Genomic DNA, 19,206 nt, shown 5'->3' with positions numbered 1-19,206 from the left:
TTCACACACTGAAAGATCTATAGTGATTTTGGGGATGTGAAATGTAGCAATACAGTGGTTTGATGATGTTTTTGGTTCAGTAACACACGTTCTTTAAATTAAACTAAACAAACGTTTCTTTTCAACCTCCTGAAAGCACTGCATCACAGGAGGAGGTTCTAGTAACTTCACAGCAGCTAGGAATGCTAGTTTGTGCTCTGAAAATGAATGCTGCTATATGAAGATCAACATTCTATACTGTCATCCTTGCTAACTCTGTATTTCTTTCATGTGGATGAGTTACTTAAATAAAACAAAATCTGAGTCATGTATCCTCCATTCATAGCTACTGACAATCTCCTCAATATGGTGCATCTCTCTTTTGCTCAAAGATTACGCACTAGATCTAGACAATACCAAAGCATGTGCTGTTGCCCTTGCCACTTGTAATTACCTTTTAATCATAAGTCTGTATTGGACCCTGTTTATTTTGTTCTCAGATATGTGGGCAGGACACCTGCTCTGAGATTGTGACTCTCATTTATCCAGCTTGCCATTTTTCTCAAAAGTTTTCTGCCTTCCCTGCCTCCCTCCAAGTTCTACGTTTGGGAATTCAAGTTTGTATTTGACTTTTTTAGCAAACACATGATTGATTGATTGAGAGACTTCAAGATAAATTATTTTAGTAGAAGCAAACAGTATTATTTAGAAAAAAATAACTAAAGTCAAAGAACAAAATACATCCTTTTCCATCTGAAGTTTGCATGCATGCATCATGTGAGACCGTAGGCCGGTTTCCTCAGGTAGGATATAGATCTTCCTTCACTACTGCTGTAATATTTTTCTTTCTTGATGCTATATTCTTTCTGTGTATTCTTTTTTATTAAACTAATTGCTCTAATAATAGAAAGAAAGCTAATAAAAAGTAAGCTAACTGCATACTGTTGTTTCTGTTGTGTCAAGTCAGGCATTGGTCCTCAAAGACAAGTGAAATTTAACTTGAGGGTTTCACAGTGAAGGACATAAGAAACTGAACTGGCAATCAAAGTTACATATTTTTAATAAAGTCTAACCAAAAATAAAACCAAAAATGTTGTATCACATCCTTCTCCTAAAATAGGATTAATGTTTCAGAAATCAATCTTGAGTTATTATCTGCACTGAGTTCCTTTTGTTGTTTATGATGCTTTCTAACCTCGGGCAAAATCCAGACACTGAAGAAAACAGGGAATTTTGCATTGGTTTTTTATGAAGGGTTTTTGCTGTATACAGACCATTATGACATTCTGAGTGGGATTTGAGGAATTCAAGTTGTGGCTTCCAGAAGAAAGTTGCTTTTATAATTCAACAAGATGCATTTTAAGAGTTGAGGTGTTCTCACTGATATTTTGGTAGTAGAAGACTTTTCTGACAATTTCATTTTCAATCTTATTTTCTCTTCAGCAAAGAAGTCGTTATCAAATGCATGTAGCTATATATACTTGCTTATTTCCAAATAAGCTTGTAGTACTCCTAAAACAAGCAAACTGGTTTGTAGCATTTTATGTCTTAACACAGTTAAGAGGAAAAAGAGGAACTGGTCCATATGCTTACATGTTCACTATGACTTATGAAAATTATTATTTCAAACAAACTAAGCAATATTCCTATTGTTATTTTTCCTTTTATTTTTCCTAGTGAACATTATGTCATAGAGGTCCAGCTTCCAGCAAAGATGTTTGAGTTGCTACCACAAGAGATTAAAGAAGGAAAGCTACTTCGTATGTATCCAGTACTCTTTAATGTTGGAATCAATGAACAGCAGACGCTTGCAGAGAGGTAAGAAGACACTTTCAGATATATTTTTCTTATTTTATGAGTATTCAGTGTAAGACATCTCACACAGGTTACAAATCATTTTTTGTTTGCTCTTGGACCATCTCAGCTTGACTTGTGTGTATTTTAAAAAGTATTTAAGGAAATAAGTACAAGCAGTGAAAAAAAAAAAGCAAAATAATATGAAAGGCCAAGTGAAGAGTTCCTTGGATATAGATATGAAATGTATTTCTAGTTTATATATATAGAAGTTTGTGTGTAGAGCTTTGGCGCTTAAGTCAACTGAAGTTCTGAAATTCCAAATTTATATTATCTTAGAGGTGGAGTTGAAAGTACTGGAAAAATCATAAACCACAAAGAGAACCTTTTTCTCAACTTCTTAGGCTTGATTATTTTTTATCAGCATTAAGGAGTGTTAATTATTAATATAGAGTATGCTAATAATATATTTGTAGAAACATGAAGGCTGATGATAAAATTATAATGTGTTAATATTAGTCCTCTGAAGGGATTGCTGGAAAGTAATTTATCAGTACAATCTTAGTCACAGTTTTCCCATCTTATAAATTTCTCTCTCAAGAGAAGGTTATCTATTGGTCATGTTAAATTACTAAGATTGTACAATGCTAAAATTGCAAGGTGAACATCTACAAGAAGACAAGTACTTTTTTCCTTTCACTGGTTTCATTTACAGAGCATGTGGGGGATGAAATATGTTCCTTCAGGTTGCATTCAGTACAAACTCAAAACCAAAAGCAATCTACATGTAGGGGAGCAAATACATGGGGATAGTGAAAAACTGTTAGCTTGGACAATAGGCAAGAAACTGACCACTACAGGAGTTTGACATCACATTCTCTGTATACAGCAGAGTAAAAGGGGACTTAAGGAAGTCTTCTAAAAGAATGCAGTCACGTAGTGTTGTGGATATTTATAGGGGACTTCTCTGAATTGTGAGCAGTGATTGCTGGAAAGTCTAGGTATTAAATTTGAATGGGAGATGAAGGCTGAATCAGAAAATGGAGATATATGTTAATGTTTTACCATAGAAAAACGTGTGAAGTTCATTAGAGAACTTGAAACACCCTTGAAATTGAAAATAGCTAATTCTTGATGCCATAAAAAAAGGGAAAAGTGATTTTATGGGATGAGTAACACAGCTAAAGTGATGATGTACAAACAGCAAAATCAGTCATGATAATTGTGAGTGGGATGCTTCATATTTTTCCAGATGAGAGAAAAGGAGAAGGAGGTAACCAAGAAGTGAGTTTGAGAGTGGGATAGGCAGGAAGGAGTTTATGTTATAAATGTCCTGAAGAAAAAGTTGACAAGATTTAGAAATAGCCTGAATCTGTAGAGTTTTGAAGGAGTTAAGTCAGAAAAAGATGTCAGCTGGCTTGCATGTGGAGTAACAGGAAGTGTGGTAACATTTTTCTTAGTGGTGATTTTATATTTTACCCAAAGAAAAGAAAACCGTAAATTAAAACTTGAATAAATATCTATCAGGCAAATTAAATTGGATTATTCCATGCAGAAACATGCTTTCTGCATGTAGTTACATGTGCAGACATTAGACTTAGTTCAAAATAACTGCTCAAGTCCTGAAGCTACACATTCGTCTTTGCAAATGGGAACACTGCACAAGTTTTTTGTTAAAAGGTGTACTTAGTGGGAGAATGCACAGGAGAACAGAAATAACTTGTTGTGATAAATTGTCACAAAGCAGTACTTGATTAGATGTAAACATGTTTACTTTCAATAAAGCACAATTGAGGATGCATCTGTTTTAAGACATGTTTGATAAACTCAGAAGGTGGGCCTTTGTGAACCTTATGAGGTTCAACAAAGCCAACTGCAAGGTTTTGCACTTGGGTCAAGGTAATCCCAGGCATGTAAACAAACTGGGAGAAGAACTTCTCGAGAGTGCCCCTGCTGAGAAGGACATAGGTGTCCTGTCTGATGAAAAACCGAACATGAGCCAGCAGTGTGCACTTGCAGCCCTGAAGGCCAATGGTATCCTGGGCTCCATCAGAAGAGAGGTGGCCAGCAGGGCAAGGAGGTGATTGTTCCTCTATTCTGCCCTCATGAGGCCCCAGCTGGAGTAGCGCATCGAAGTCTGGGGTCCCCAACAAAGGAAAGATGTAGAGCTTTTGGAGAGGGTCCAGAGGAGGGCCATAAAGATGGTCCAAGGGCTGGAGCACCTCTCCTGTGAAGATAGGCTGAAGGAACTGGGCTTGTTCAGCTTGGAAAAGAGAAGACTGCGTGGACATTTCATTACAGCCATCCAATATTTAAAGGGAGTTTATAAATGTGAGGGAAATCAACTTTTTACCCTAGTAAATAATGATGGGACTAGAGGAATGGCTTTAAGCTAAAGAAGGGAAGACTGAGATTTGATGTCAGAAGGAAGTTTTTTACTGAGAGAATGGTGAGGTGCTGGAACAGGTTGCCCAGAGAGGTTGTGGATGCCTCGTTACTGGAGATGTTTAAGGCCAGACTGGATGGGGCCCTGTGCAATCTGGTACTTCATGTAGCAGCTGGCAACCCTGCCTGTGGCAAGGGGGTTGGAACTTGATGCTTGATGAGGTCCCTTCCAAATGAAGCCATTCTATGATATTCCTCCGAACACTTGCCTCTCTTCATTGTGTGTGGCTTCAGTATTATCCAGCTCTGAGCCGCAGTAGTAGTAAGAGACTTAGTAGTTGTGCTCTGCCTGTGCTGCCATATGAAATTCCCACAGAGAGCCCTTGCGTTTGTTCAGGATTTGTGAAGGAAATGGGAACTTGTGCTTTATTGAATCACTGTCTGTAAATTAAGTACTCTGTCCATATGGTTTGGAAGAATTTTCTGTGGATGGTTACCTCATTCTCAAATATTACTTCTAAATCACCTGGAAGATGAGTAATTATATGTTTGACCAAATTTAATACATTCAGCACTAGGAAAAGAAATTTGAGTTATTCATACAATTTAAACATTCTGAAGGATGACTTGGCTATGTGTTTTAGGCTTTTCATTATTTTACTATGATTTTATAGGTTTGGAGATACCTCTTTGCAAGAAAACATTAACCAAGAAAACTTAGAACTTCTAAAAGAGTATTACAACCTGTTTACGGAAAAAATGCCTCCTGATTGTGAGTATAATGTAATACAGTATCCAAATGGCTTTTAAAAGGTTTTATAGATGAAAACTTATAAGGAAGGAATTTAAACACAATATTAATATGCAGATTCTAGATTTAGGCCTCGATCCTATAATATATTCCATAAAATTAAGCACTTGGAGCCTGTTTGAGCCCAAGGCCATAGCAGAAATGAGAGGGAGAGTGAAGTGCAGTAGTGGTGAACCAAACAGCTCCTTTAAATTAATAATACGATATGCTCTTTAATAATTTAAATAGAGGACAGTCCGTACTTACTATATTTGTACAGAGGTACTCACTGGGAATTTTCATCAGTTTTACTTATTCCCTCTGCCTTTCTTTCTGTGTATGTGCATAGGTCACTCTGAAAGTAACACCTCCTATTTCTGTGGAAATGACAACAGATACAAAGAGTGCAATAGCACTATTTGATAGAGCAAATTCTCATCTACAAAATGCTGTTTTTCAACACAGTTGCTACCATTAGCTGTGAATTTTCACCAGCAATGAACAAGAGCTTGCATGCTGCGCTCATAAAAATCTGTGCCAGCAGAGATGACCCACTGATACTGTGGCCACTGCTGAAACACACCACCCACCGCTTCACTGTGCTCGTATTTCCTGTTAGGTCTTCATAAATATTGATGTGTTGATGAATGTCAGTGGGTGCCATTTCTTCCACATGGAGGAATTCTATGACACACCTTTACTTCCTACTCACTTTCATGTCAGATGCCGTTTTGTCACAGTGCCCCTCCGCTGCCGTCTGTTGCACAGCAACAAAACGTAACAGATTATCAGTGGGAAGGTTCAGCCTCTACTACCGTACCACCACCAACTGCCTCTGAAGTTGTGGGCCAACATAATAAAATAGGGGGCCTTACTTTCAGAGCAGCTCTCGTATTAAGATATGGCAAACTACTGAGAAATGTACAGATATAAGCAGTGAGCTACATTATAATGTCATTGATATTAATAGCATGATTCTATTAGAATAGGTCCTATATTCAAATATTATGGATATGTAGTATTATATGCATACTGTTCCGTTACTTTGCTGAAGGCAAACACTGGAAGGACAATTTTCACCAATATAATCTGTTTAAAGCAGTCTTAATGGCTAAATTATATTCCCCTAAATTGCAAATTGTACAGCTTCATTTTAAATAGCTTGGATTTAGGTCTCTGCCCCTTATTCTTTGGTAACTATATTTGAAGTTCTATTGTCCTAGAGGACATTTGTAATTCCTCACAGTGAATACTGTGCAAAGCTTGTGCTCTCTTACAGATATGTTGGTTATTTTTGCTAACTTCCATTACATGTATGTACTTGGTAGTTTTACTAAATGTGGTGCTGTATATGTGTATATGCTTATATTTCATTTCAGAGTAAATTCTATTTGTTAATGATTTTGACAGAAGTGAAAGCTGTGTTCCTAAGGGGTGTGCAGTATGACCATTGATCCACTCACATCTCTAATATTTCTAAGTTTTCTACCAAAAGTCTTATGTAATGAGTTAGCGGATTTATTTAGGGGAATCCTGCCAAGAAAGCTTCCAAAAAAACTAACCTCATCTGGAATTAGGTCTAAAGTATATCTGCTACTTTATAAATGGATCTGATTATGTAAAAGCAAAAATCTACATGCAGATAGCATTTGCTCCTTTTCATTGACAAGAACTACTCTTGTACTGCCTTCCTCTAGGAGGATTATTGGTGTGCTGCACAGTCTTCCTCGACTTCTTCCAGACTGTGCAGACTTGTAAGAACTATGCTTGCCTGGCTCATCCTGTCTTTTCTGGTTGTTACTGCCTTCCTGCATTTTCTATGCCTCTGAGAGCCAAGTTTGGCTGTTGTCCCACTTTTACATAACACAAAGTACCTTCTGGTTCTACTGCACTTCCTAGTTGCTCTGTACAATTACATGGTTTTGATACCCTACAGCTCTTTCTGCTATCTAAACAAATTGCAGGGCAGAGATATCCATCCATGAACACTAGCAAGCTTAACGTTATCACTCTTTCAGCTTAGAGGAAGGTGCCTTTTAAGCCAGCCCCTGCCTATATTTTCCCCATATCTCTGTTTGTTGATTTTTTTTTAGGAGAGAGGGAAAAGGGGGACTGAAGCTCTCCAGGGTGTTCAGCCAGAAGAGTACTCCATTTCTTTTTCCTTTCCTCCACCTCTATGCTCAAGCTCATAGGAAGATATACCTCCATGCAAGCTGGCAGCAGCCCTGGCTGTGGAGCCAAGTGAGAGCCATTCAACATTGATGGCTTTGTCACACCTATCCAAATAGTTTCCTATAGTGCCAAATCTGTACTACAAAATAAACGCATGACCCATTTCACAAAGCTGTTAATTAGAAATGGTACTCATAAAACCCATAAAACCAGACCCAATTTGAGGACTCCCAGTCCTGTTGGCAGGCTGTTGCATCCACCATCCTTAAGTAGCCTCACTTGGTATACATCATGTCAAAGAATAAAGCTTTGCACTCCCATGAAGGTATTGCCACCTTTGCTATTAGCTTTTCTCTCATTGCAGTACTTTTGATTGCATGTTCAAGCCTTCTCTCTATTTCTAATTATTAAAAAATTTTAATTGTTAATGCCTGCATATACCAAACGTTGACTTTCTACCTAACTTTAGATGAGTATGCACCCCGTCAGTCTTCTGTTCCCCAGTCACTTGAATTATCTCCCAGTAGGAAATTGTAAACCTAGTAAATTAAAACGTGCCCCAAGAAAGATTCCTACCAGAAATGCCAACCAATTGCAATTGGTTTAGGCACCAAAATAGCTTTAATAGAAAAGTTCATGACAGAAGACAGAAATGTGATTGTTGTTTAATAGTACGAATGTAATTGAAAAGAGTGCCTTAGAACTCAATTAAGCAGCTGAGAGCATAAAATAAGGGTGTGTCACAAGTGATATTTAGTATCGCTGATTTGCTACCTAACACCCACAGCAACATCACTGTTGCAGGATATCATCCCACGTGTGAAAAGTTATGCAGCAACGTTTTGAAATCCTGCAAGCAAATAAAGCTTTTCTTCCTTAGCATCATAATGTATGTAGCAGTACTACTACAGATGTCAGCACACTGTCTTCGAGTCTGTTTTGTGCTTCTAGGCTTCTCCCCCTTATAATCTAGGAAAATGATTTGGCAGTTTAATACTGTTTTGTGATACAAGGAATTTAAGCTATCAGTCACATCCAGTCAAGATACAAGTCACTTGGCAATATTATAAATTAGGATAATATTGGTTTACCTATTGTGAAGTCATCTCTCTGATGATGGATTTTCTGCTGTGAGCCAAAGGAAAACTATTTTGATACAATAAAATGTTTACCTAGTGATATATTACCATAATCTGGGAGCATCATTTTAGAATACTGTCTGTATGCTATCTATTTTCAAGGAACAGTTGCAAGTATAATAGTCCAGCAGGTTTTGATGTATGTTTATATGCTCTGCATTATCTAATTGTGTATGGTCAGGAATTCTAATGCTCAGGTCATGCAATCCTCAGTAAGATTATTACAAAACAGGTTTTAATGTATTTTTCCTGTGTGGTGTTTTTTTGTTGTTGTTATTGTTGTAGTTTTAATTAATTTTTTTGGGGGGTGGGACTGTGGTAGGAAGGTGGGGTGTTAGGCAATGTGTATAAGAAAATTTACATGTTCTAGAACATTTTTGTGTTTATTTAAATGATTTCTTACTATGAATCATGGATAAAGAAGACTGGAATTTTTTGAAGATAAAAGGTAAAAGCCAGTTGATAAGAGGTATCATTTAAGCCACGAATAGCTTAGGACAGTGAATTTTGATCTGCGTTACAGCAGCTGCATCATTTTTACTCTCTGAAATTGATTAAAAATTATAGGAGTTTTATTTTGTTTTGCTTTTTCCTCTTGGATAGATCATCCTTTTTTTCTTGATTGAGGAAAAAAATGAAGAATCGGTGCATCTATATGCAGAAAAAGACTGTTTTAATAGATTTAGTTTAAATATTGTTTCAACTGGTTTTAGGACTTAATTTGAAGATATTTTTTCTGCTTCCCCATTGGAAGAAAAAAATCATTTAGAAAAACAGATTTTTGTTGTTTTCAAAAATAATTAAGATAAAGATAAGATTAAAAATCCTTTTATGTGTCCACAAAACTCAAGAGGAAATTGAATTGTCCACTTCTGAATTGCCTCTAGGTCTGTACAGTTAATAAAACTTCAGCCTTTCTATCACAATCAGGGCAAGTCAGTAAGACTTTAGATTTTAAGTAAACCTGAAATTATTTTGTACTTGAAAATCTAAGTCAATTTTCTTATAGACTGATTAATATCCTTTGTTAGATTTTGAGGGATGTTTAATGTTGGTTAACCTGCCTGTAAATTTATGTTATTTTAGGAACTAAAGCGTCATTTTAAAAACAAAAATGAAACGCATCCTTTAGAAAGCAAAAGTAAATATTTTGACTTGAAAATAATCATCACATCAAAGCAGCTCTAATTAGCACCCTATTATTTCTCTACTCATTTCCCATGAATGTTTGTAGTGGTTGATGAACAGAACTACAGCAAATATTTGAATCTTTTCACCTATTTATAAGATGAAGGTTGGAGACATTTTAATTTTCCAACGTGAAACCCTTAGGGAGGATGACCTAATACACAGAAATGAGGGTTTTTTATTCTCTGAGGATTTAGCCAGTTTCTTCTATCCTGCTTTCTCAAAAAAGTCTGTAAATGGTAGACCTCTTCTCTAATAAAAACTTCATTTAGTCAGTCCAACACTATCATCAACCTTGCCACCTTGCTGTGATGATCAACCCTCTGCTGCTTTTTTTTCTTTGTTTCTTTTTTTTCAGGTCTACCACATTTTCAAGAACAAAATGATTTAAAGGGATTACTAGAAAATCTTCATCAAAATATCCAGGCCAAAAAGAGAAAGAATGTAGAAATCATGTGGCTGGCTGCAACGGTGAGATCTTTTGTTTCAAATACATTCATATGATGTATTAATTTTCACATGCTTTCTGCTATTACTAGTTAAATGGGTTTCAAGAGTCTGGTTGGAAAACTCAGTGATTAAACTAGGTAGCTAAAATGGTTCTCTAACCATTCTGTTCTGCTGATCTCTCATCCCACTCATGAATATCTCTCTTCTTCCTACATTTACGTTACAGATATATTCTTTCTCTCTTTTCCTAACTGAAAGAACTATCCTGAATTCAAAGACAGAGGTGATCTTGGTCACATTGTTGCCAACATCCCTTAGATCCTAGACAGACAATCCCTGGCCTGTGCAGCTGCATGGGGCTGTTTCACATCAAGTCAGGATTTTGCATTTTTGTCAGTGAGATGCATTGCAGGCCTTTGACACGATGCCCCACAACATCCTTCTCTCCAAATTGGAAAGATATGGATTTGATGGGTGAACTGTTCAATGGATGAAGAACCAACTGCAGGATTGAGTCCAGAGGGTGGTGGTCAATGGCTCCGTGTCTGGAAGGAGATCTAGATGTGTCAGATGAATGGTGTCTGCCAGGGGTCAGTGCTGGGACCGATACTCTTTAATATCTTCATCGATGACGTTGATAGTGGGGTCAAGTGCACCCTCAGCAAGTTTGAAGATTACACTAAGCTGTGGGGTGCAATTGACACACCCAAGGGACAGGATGCTATCCAGAGAGACCTAGACAGGTTTGAGCAGTGGGCCCAGGTGAACCTCATGAGGTTCAACAAATCCAAATGCAAGGTCTTGCATGTGGGTCTAGGCAACCCCCATTTAGCACAGCCCTGCCGAAAAAGACCTGGGGATACTGGTGGATGGCAAGCTGGACATGAGCCAGCAATGTACCCTTAGCCCAGAAAGCCAACCCTATCCTGGGCTGCATCAAAAGAAGCATGGCCTGCAAGTCAAGGGACGTTCTTCAGTTCCAGTTTGTGCCCACTGCCCCCTGTCCTGTTGCTGGGCACCAGCGAGAAGAGCCTGGCCCCATTCTCTTGATTCCCGTTCTTTAGATATTTATACAGATTTGAGATTCTCTCTCAGCTTTCTCTTCTCCATTGTACATTTTACACATGTATGTTAAAAACAAACTCAAGCAGATGTTTATAAAGAGCTCAGACTTATGAAAAGTGTGAAAATCAGTTAGATAATTGCCTTAGATGTAGGAAAGTACCATTGCTGGCAGAGACTTGAGCCTTTGCTATCTACTGAAAGTGAAGAGAACTTGTGTTTTTAGGAACTTTCAAATGCATATGCCCTTTGAGGTAGACAAATATTTGATACAAAATATTAATAAAAATTTTCATGACTTTTCATTAACACAAGGAGCACAATGAATATTAATTATGTCTATATCAGTAATACCCGCATTATTTTTTACATTGCTAATAAAATTTTCATTTTGGTTAATAAGTATTATCACATGCTATTGAAGTATAAATCTTTTGTAAGTAAAAAAAGTAAGCTTTTTTTTCCAGTATCATTTCTGCAATTACTATGAAACATTGCCTTGCAAAGAAGATAAGATAAATCAGTACAGGATAATGGGAAATCAGCTACAAAGAGTATGATGGAATTCACTTAATCTGTGGACATAGAAAGTTGTCTTCTACTATCTATGCAGAATTTCCTGAAAATTATGTCACGAGTAAAAATAAGTTCTTTGGACATTAAAAAAAAAAAAAAGTTTCAATTTTTTTCTTTCAGAGTATTATATTTCTCTCAACTTGCTTTACTGTAAGCTTCTGAAATGGGTATTTTTGGACCTACTTCTATGCACACTGTTGTACTATATCATATGGTGGAAGGACAGATTCTCAGCTGTAAGGACATCACTATTACAGCAGTAGGTAAATGAGATTCTACATGGATGTGCATATGTAATTGCACCTGCAAGTAGTCCTGTGAGAACACATCTGCTTAAAAAAAAATTCTGCAAATTGATATCACAATTATTTCTTATTCTAAATGTAGCAGAAGATATTTAAATGTTGTGTATTCTTCTTCCTAAAATGGACTCTTAATCTTCTGTCTTATTTCAGGAGGAAATAATCGGAATATCGATTTTTCCTTGTTTTAGTCTCCACTGTTTTATATGCTTCTTCATTGGTTTACATTCTCTTAAAAATTAAGCACAGTCCTAATCATTTACATCTATGTTTGTGTGGAAGACTTCTTAAAGCTCATTTAGAAGAAATATACATGTCCTATCTGTCCCACATATTTGGGGAATGAAGTCAGCAAAAGTGATTATCCTCACTAAGTCAGCTGGGCACATATTGTAAGCTTTTGATTCTGATATTATGATATTACCATGGATTTGATATTGTATCTCGCTAGATTTCTTGATGGTCTGATCATTGTTTGCCCATTTTAATTATTTACTTTTGCTGCTGCTGCTTAGTGAACTGAGTTATTCTGAGGATTTATTTGTGCCAGCCTACCAGGTTGACCTAGATTTCTCTTAGATCATAAGCTAAGGATTTTTTTTTAATTTAATTTAATGGATTGTTTTCCTTTTAAACCACTTTAACACGATTGAGCCATTTCTGCTGCACTTACATGCAAAATAAACCCTCCTGTTTGGGGTTACCCTTTTGCTTGTTTTCCCTAAAACACTTCTCAGTTCAAAACTGACTCTGTAGCCAGCACTTCAGTCAGATGCTGTCAGCTCAGATTTGGGACTTAGTCTCCCCTCCCTGCACCAGAGGTCATCATCCATCCAGAATAATTACCTGCTTTTTGCTTATGACTCACTTCAAATAGTCATGATGACTCATGAACTTCAAAAGAGAGAAGTGTAAAGAGAATTAATCTTTTCAATTAAGCAGTTATCTGCTTTGCAGCGTTATCAACCCTACTTGATACTTTCTCAAAATAAGAATTGTCTTTTAATACATTATTTAAACCCCCATGGCACTTCCCACATTTCTAAACAGATAAAAGTTTTAAAATTTGAATGTATAAAAGGAAAGAAACACTCACTGTTTCTACTTAACTAACCTGTACTTCTTTGGATTCAAAGTTGAGTTCAATTAATTAATTCCCTGGACTCAGCTTGTGAAATGTCCCTCACCATAATGCTACAGAGATCTTAAACTCCATGTAAGTGTTGTCTGGATCACTGATTTCAATAGAATTTCTGGAAATGCCATTACTGTGGATAAAATGTGCTTATTTACTGAAGTGAGGTTCTGAAGTTCTGGAAGCTTTGGAACTGAAGATTCAGTTTCGTCCTGATGCCAAGTAAACACTCCATAGCCAAGCTGAAAAGTTGCTCGGGCTTGGGCCTAAATAATTTATAGCCTTGCCTCATTCTCCTGATGTAAATTTTTTTACATTGTCTTACTATGACTGTCCAGGGACAGAAGTTGGTAGACTTTCACTTTCTTAGGGCAAGTGAAATGAGGGGAAAAGTAGACCCATCCTTGGGCACATCAGCTCTCTTCAAATTTTTCTTTCTAGTAAACTCTTGCTAGAGCCAAAAGCTTACCTTAACAAGCTGATACAACAACAGACTGATTCTTGAGGTGAGAAATTATCCCTATAGCTATGTCATGATTCCCTTATCCCTTAGAATTTTGTCCGAATGTCTGGTGAAAGTAAGCAATCCATGGCATTTGTTTGCGTTAAGTTTTCATTGTTCTGCATCGCATGTTGAATGGTTTAGCTGTTGAAAATAAGGACTGTATTTAAATTCAGTACAAAGATAGATGTGTGTGAACTGATACACTCATGAGAAATTAGTCCTCTATGTTCATGAGTCTGAGTTAAGAATAACTTGTCGAAGTTTTTTTCATTTATTTTTTCATCATTATTTAGGTGTTCAGACAATTAATCTTTAATTGAATAGGATGATTGCCACAGAAAGAGATATTAAATGAAGCAACTTTGCCTTTTATAGCCTATATTAACACAGTTGCTTTTTATTTCAAGTTCAGTAATTTGGATGCAACAGTTTGGTAACCTGTAACAGGTGTAGATTTTAGTAACTTGTTTAACATGCTAGGGACTAAGAGTCATAGACTCATCAGTTTCCTGCTTCACTAGGGCTGAGATGTGGGGGCAGAACGGAGACTTGATTGATCCCCTTATAATAGAGAATGGGGCCATCCTTTGTGAACTATTTTGTATCTTATCTGTACCACTTGGGCATTGCACATCTCCCTGCTTTGTACAAAACCTGTTCCTCATCAGTCCAAATATGGTGCACGTGTCACAGTGCTATGATCATTGACTTTAAGTGATAAAACAGAAGGCAAGACCTTCTACTGAAATAGAAGAAGACAGAAGATACTAACTCTACAGTATGTGTTATGAAGAAATTTGTGCATGGTACTTATGCATAAAGCGTGTGTTTGAAGGGTCAGGAGGTGCTTTAACTACAGTAAATACCAAGGTCACAAAACATGTGTAGACTGCAACTTCAGTTCAAGATTGTTTGCAGCTCCCTCCTAAACACAGTAAGGACTTTTTTTCCCTCAGTGGGCAGGTTATTTATGGGCTTGTCCTGATAGTGGAAACCCTTAAGTTCTGCTTTTAAAATCTTTAATCTTGACAAATTGGAAACAGGCTATAGATCTGTAGATATAATCTCAGGGTGCTATTTTGGGAGAGTGTTAGTTCTGCAAGATCATGAACCAAAGAGAAATTTACAATCCCTTTCAGCACAAAATTTTCACCTTTTGTGCCACCGTGTCAGACCAGCATGGGCATAATCCTTAGAATGTGATGGTCCCCAGGCAGCACTAATAACTGGTGTAAGGACATGCTTCTCAGCAGCCATATGACTGAGGTTTGAGCTACCAGCTTTTAATAGCAGTTTTCTTCCTGAGAAATGTTGTTTGGATGACATTGTAAAACTGTGGGATCTTCCAAGTCTGCTAGTGTGTGGAGAATTAAGTGTGAAAAGAGCAACCCTCTGACATCTGTCTGTGTTTCAGATTTGCCGTAAGCTGAATGGAGTCCGCTTCACCTGTTGCAAAAGTGCCAAAGACCGGACGTCCATGTCAGTGACATTGGAGCAGTGCTCCATCTTGAGGGACGAGCATCAGCTTCACAAAGACTTCTTTATTCGGGCACTGGATTGTATGAGAAGGTATGTGAAGATTGTTGCATATCCCCTGCTTTTTGAGCTGAACCAAGAACTGCAGAACTGGCTGAAGCCAGCTGCAAATGCATGATAGGCCCCTGTCCTGATTTAGCACTATGCCAGCTATGATTCACTTCTGCATGCAAGGACTGTATTTTAGCACTAATGAACAGTTTCTGAGATTTATATGTGTAATGCTGCAAAGACTGAAGAATTTGACCAGAGTAAAAAGCCGTCATTTTAACAATGCCTTAGGCTTACATAAAGCTTATGACTGTATTAAAAAAAAAGTTATTTTTTGTTTTTAAAATATTTCTGAAATGTTTACATGCTCACTAAAACATTTGTATAAAATTTAGGGAAACTGTGAAAACTAAATAAGCTTTTGCTACAGATGGCAATTCTTATTATGTCATGTTATTAAAAATAAAAATAAGAAAAGCAATTTTTGATTGATGGTGGTTGCCACTAATATTTGATAGAAATCCTTATTGTGGAAAGCAAACAAAAAACCCCATATTTGTTTCATTCTAAATTACAGCCATGTAGAAATGAAGGCTGATGTAGTTAGGAGAGAGTAATTGAAAGATGTAAAGATTTTTGATTATCTGAATCTTGTAATTGGGGAAAAAAAACACACTGAGCAAACAAGTTTTGATCACAGAATGAGTCCATGTGCTATCTTCTCTAAAGAAACTGTTTCATTACTGGAATTAATGAGTGCTGCATTGTATATCCTGTAAGGGTTTACTCAAGTCATATCCAACAAACATCCGCACAAGACTAATAGAAAATATTCTGGTCAGCCTGCAAAGAAGTAACTGAATTTTATCTTGCACTTCTGTGAAACACATAATGTGACTGCGTGTTGAATTTGCAAATATTGTGTCTAAGTAACAGTTGTGTTTAATGTCTGTAATTGAACATTCTTGACCTCAATATTTGGTATTATGACATTAGGAGTTTAAAGTTTAGGTTAATCTGTAGCTTTATACAGGCAAGGTCATTTGTTTTTTTAGCAAAGGTAAATATTCTAAAGAAAAAAAACATAATTTTACATAAAATAATCAAGCCAAGTGCTGAAACAGCATAAAAGTATAGCTGGTTTCAAGTTGCTAGTGCAGTGTGAAACTGAGGTATCATTTTGTATCATTAGCTTGCATAAGTCCCTTAGTCTCTGCAGTACTTCAGTGAGTGAATGACTCCTGTGTGCAACCTTTCATAACTACATGTTTTATCATTAATGAAAAATTTGAGTTTTCTGTGTTAAATTCCATTTGTGTTGGCATTTCAAATATGTTTTTTTTAAATGTCTCCAATAAATATGATAGTATGTTAAGTTTGAGCATGTTGTCATGAGCACGTTGTCAGATACAGATAAACTAGTTATGTGAAATTATTATGTAGAATACTACTGAGTGGTAGATTGGAAAAATTTCACAGATATAAACCTGATTTTTAAAAAAAAATGAAAAAACGACTGACATTTATGCAAACCAATGTTAATATTGAAGTATAGAAGGATTTTGTAGACTGAAATGTAAGGGACTTTACTTGCTTTTCTATTACATAACTGATTTGAAAACTGAGATGATTAACACGTTAGTTATATTGGCAGGTAACAGTAAATTAGCATCACAAAAGAATGGTAATAAGCCAGAAAATCTGGAGAAAACTTATCAAGTAAATGAGCAGATGAATATAAGAGGCTGAAGCAGCATCAAAAAATGTGAATTTTATGTTTTTCCTGTAGTTTTAAGCAGATAAAAGCTTTTTCCTCTTAATATCCAGCAAATGAATTTGAAACAGCCTTAAACTGAAGTAGTTGCCACATGTTGCTTTTATTCAAAGGCAATAACTTTGACTCAGGTGCTAGAATTGTCTGGGATTTGAAGGAAGGTCCCTGAAAGTGGCAGCAGTAGCATATAAATTTAGCCTGTACCATCAGGAAAACAAATAAGTAAATCTGATGTTTATGCTAATTTGTATCTGCATTGCTCTATGCACACAACTGTTGGTTAAAAGAAAGAAGAGCTGCAAACCTTCTTTCCCTCTTGAGCTGGTGAAGTAAAGCTCGAAAAATCAAAACACAATTATAAAAATGTAAAAAGAGGTTACAGAATATTTAACTTTACCACATTACTATTGAGAGTTGGTCAGACAGTTTTAGGAGCCGAATTGTTTTTTTTTTATTGTTCTTTTTTCCTTTCTTTTTTTTTGACAAATGTTTAAGGAATGCAGTAAGTTATTGTATCTTCAGCAGGGCTCCTTCTGCTTTCCCACTGCGACTCTTTTGCCAGCGGTGCTGCTGGAGCAGCTCTAGAAGTTGCGCTTTTTTCCATTTCTCCCTCTCCACTGACCAGAGACTCAGCAAGGCCCCTCCAGCTGTGCTGCCTTGTTGAAGGGAGGTGAACAAAGGTGAAATGCGGGAAATTGCAATTTGTGAAAGCAAACTGGGAAGGAAAGAACAGCAAGGCAAAAGGGAGGGAGAAAAAGCCATAATTCCCACACAAAGATATACAATGGCATTTCAGCTAAATGCCTGTATTTTATTTGAGGAAACTTTGGCAGAAACATCTGTGGTTTGTGTGAATAAGGTCAGCAGTTAGTTTTTCGCTTGTTGTAGTGCTTGCCTTTTTATCCTTTCTTTTCATATGGTTACTATTACAGAGTGTTAGTTAAAATTGTGCATTTTTATGCCTTTCATTGACTACTTGTTCTGAGCTTTTAGATTGATTTCCGCATCTAGAAGAATGCATTTTTTTTTTAGAGGAGAGGGAGAAAAACTCTGATCGCCTTTTAATTTACGATTTATGCAATTTTCCCCAATGAATCTTCTCTAGATAACTTTGTTAAACCTTGTCAAACAAATTCCTTTATGCTTGATCGCCACAAATGACTTTTAAGCCTTTCAAAAGAAAACGTAGACAAGAAAAATTCAGTTTTAGCATCCAGAATCCTGACAGACTGGATTGATCTTTGAAAGGCTTCTTTCAAGGATTAACAGTGAGAGATAGAGTATTGTGAAACAAAGGGAGTTGTAAAAGCAGATGGAGATTCAAAAGCAGCCGTAAAGAAGCAGCTACAAAAATTAGAAAGGTTGTGTGTCTATGAAGCTTTTCTTTTTCCTGCCATTGCTGATGCAGCTTTGGTAGCTGTTGTAAAAAGGCAAGCATGGGCCTATGGGTTTGTGTAGTCATACCTTCAGGGGCAGTTTGGTGATGCTGGACTCATGTGCTGCTGTCTTTTGTCTTTGATGGTGTGCCTGAAGGCCTTCGAATTTTGAGTAAACCAGAAGCAATTTCAGATGTTGTTGTTTGCTTTTGTGTACATTGTACAATGCTGTTTTGAAAAACACTGCCAGTAGCTATTAAGCTATTATTTAGTGAATTAGTTAATTAGCATATTTAGTGTCTTATACTGATAACAGTATGAAGTTTAAAGCTGTGTAAAAATCCTTCCATTAGTTGTCCCTTCAGCTTATGGAAAATGAAATCATGCTTAGGAATTCAAGATCTATCACAATATTTAAAATGTGGCTTTGCCTTCTGGGCGCAGTTCTAGCTATTATGATGCTGCAGCTACAGTGTCTGTGAAAGCAAGAGTGACTATTCCATGAATAGTTCTGCATCCTCTAGTTTCCTTGGTAGATGTTTGTGAATTCCATTGTTCTTAGTGATATTCATAGTGCAGAATGAGGAGAATCAATGCATTATCCCCTCTTTATCAATTGCTTGCAATTCTCATAATATTGAAATAATTTTTCCAATATTACTACCACTTTCAAATCACCGTTTTTTGCAGTCAATATTGATTTCATACTTTTGTATTCACCATACTCCATTGTATGCACAGATATTTCCTATCATTCAACATCAACTGTATTCCCAGACAGAGCAAAGAGACAAAACTGATTTGCCTGAGCACTTTCATTCCTCAAAGCTGGCCACTGCTTAAGGGACCTTGGACACTAGTAGGCAGCACATTATAAAGCAGTTTTGTAAAACTCTTTCAATTTTCTTTTCTGAACATGTTATATTTTAATGATTTGGTGGCAGGGCCTCTATTGAAGTCCTTGGGTAGATGTAACCTCAGAATCTTCTGGTTTTTGAACATGTTTCCAATAAAGCCTCAAAAATAAGCAAATGACATGACAAATCCACTAT

General features: G+C 36.6%; 1 protein-coding gene across 7 annotated transcripts in view; it reads left to right on the top strand.

Annotated features, from left to right (window-relative positions):
• The window catches only part of INPP4B (inositol polyphosphate-4-phosphatase type II B), a gene marked incomplete at its 5' end in the record, with an annotated part of 191,005 nt that overhangs the window by 145,979 nt on the left and 25,820 nt on the right, over positions 1-19,206 (top strand). For all 7 annotated transcript variants that reach the window (XM_021394498.1, XM_021394499.1, XM_021394495.1 and 4 more), the window contains 4 exon segments: positions 1,657-1,797; positions 4,833-4,930; positions 9,806-9,918; positions 14,892-15,046. In XM_021394498.1, the coding sequence (XP_021250173.1) occupies positions 1,657-1,797; positions 4,833-4,930; positions 9,806-9,918; positions 14,892-15,046 (507 nt within the window).

This window comes from Numida meleagris, chromosome 4, assembly GCF_002078875.1.
Source record: "Numida meleagris isolate 19003 breed g44 Domestic line chromosome 4, NumMel1.0, whole genome shotgun sequence".
Lineage (NCBI taxonomy): Eukaryota > Metazoa > Chordata > Aves > Galliformes > Numididae > Numida > Numida meleagris.
The sequence above is the reverse complement of the archived record's forward strand: the minus strand, read 5'-3'. Positions and strand labels throughout refer to the sequence as shown.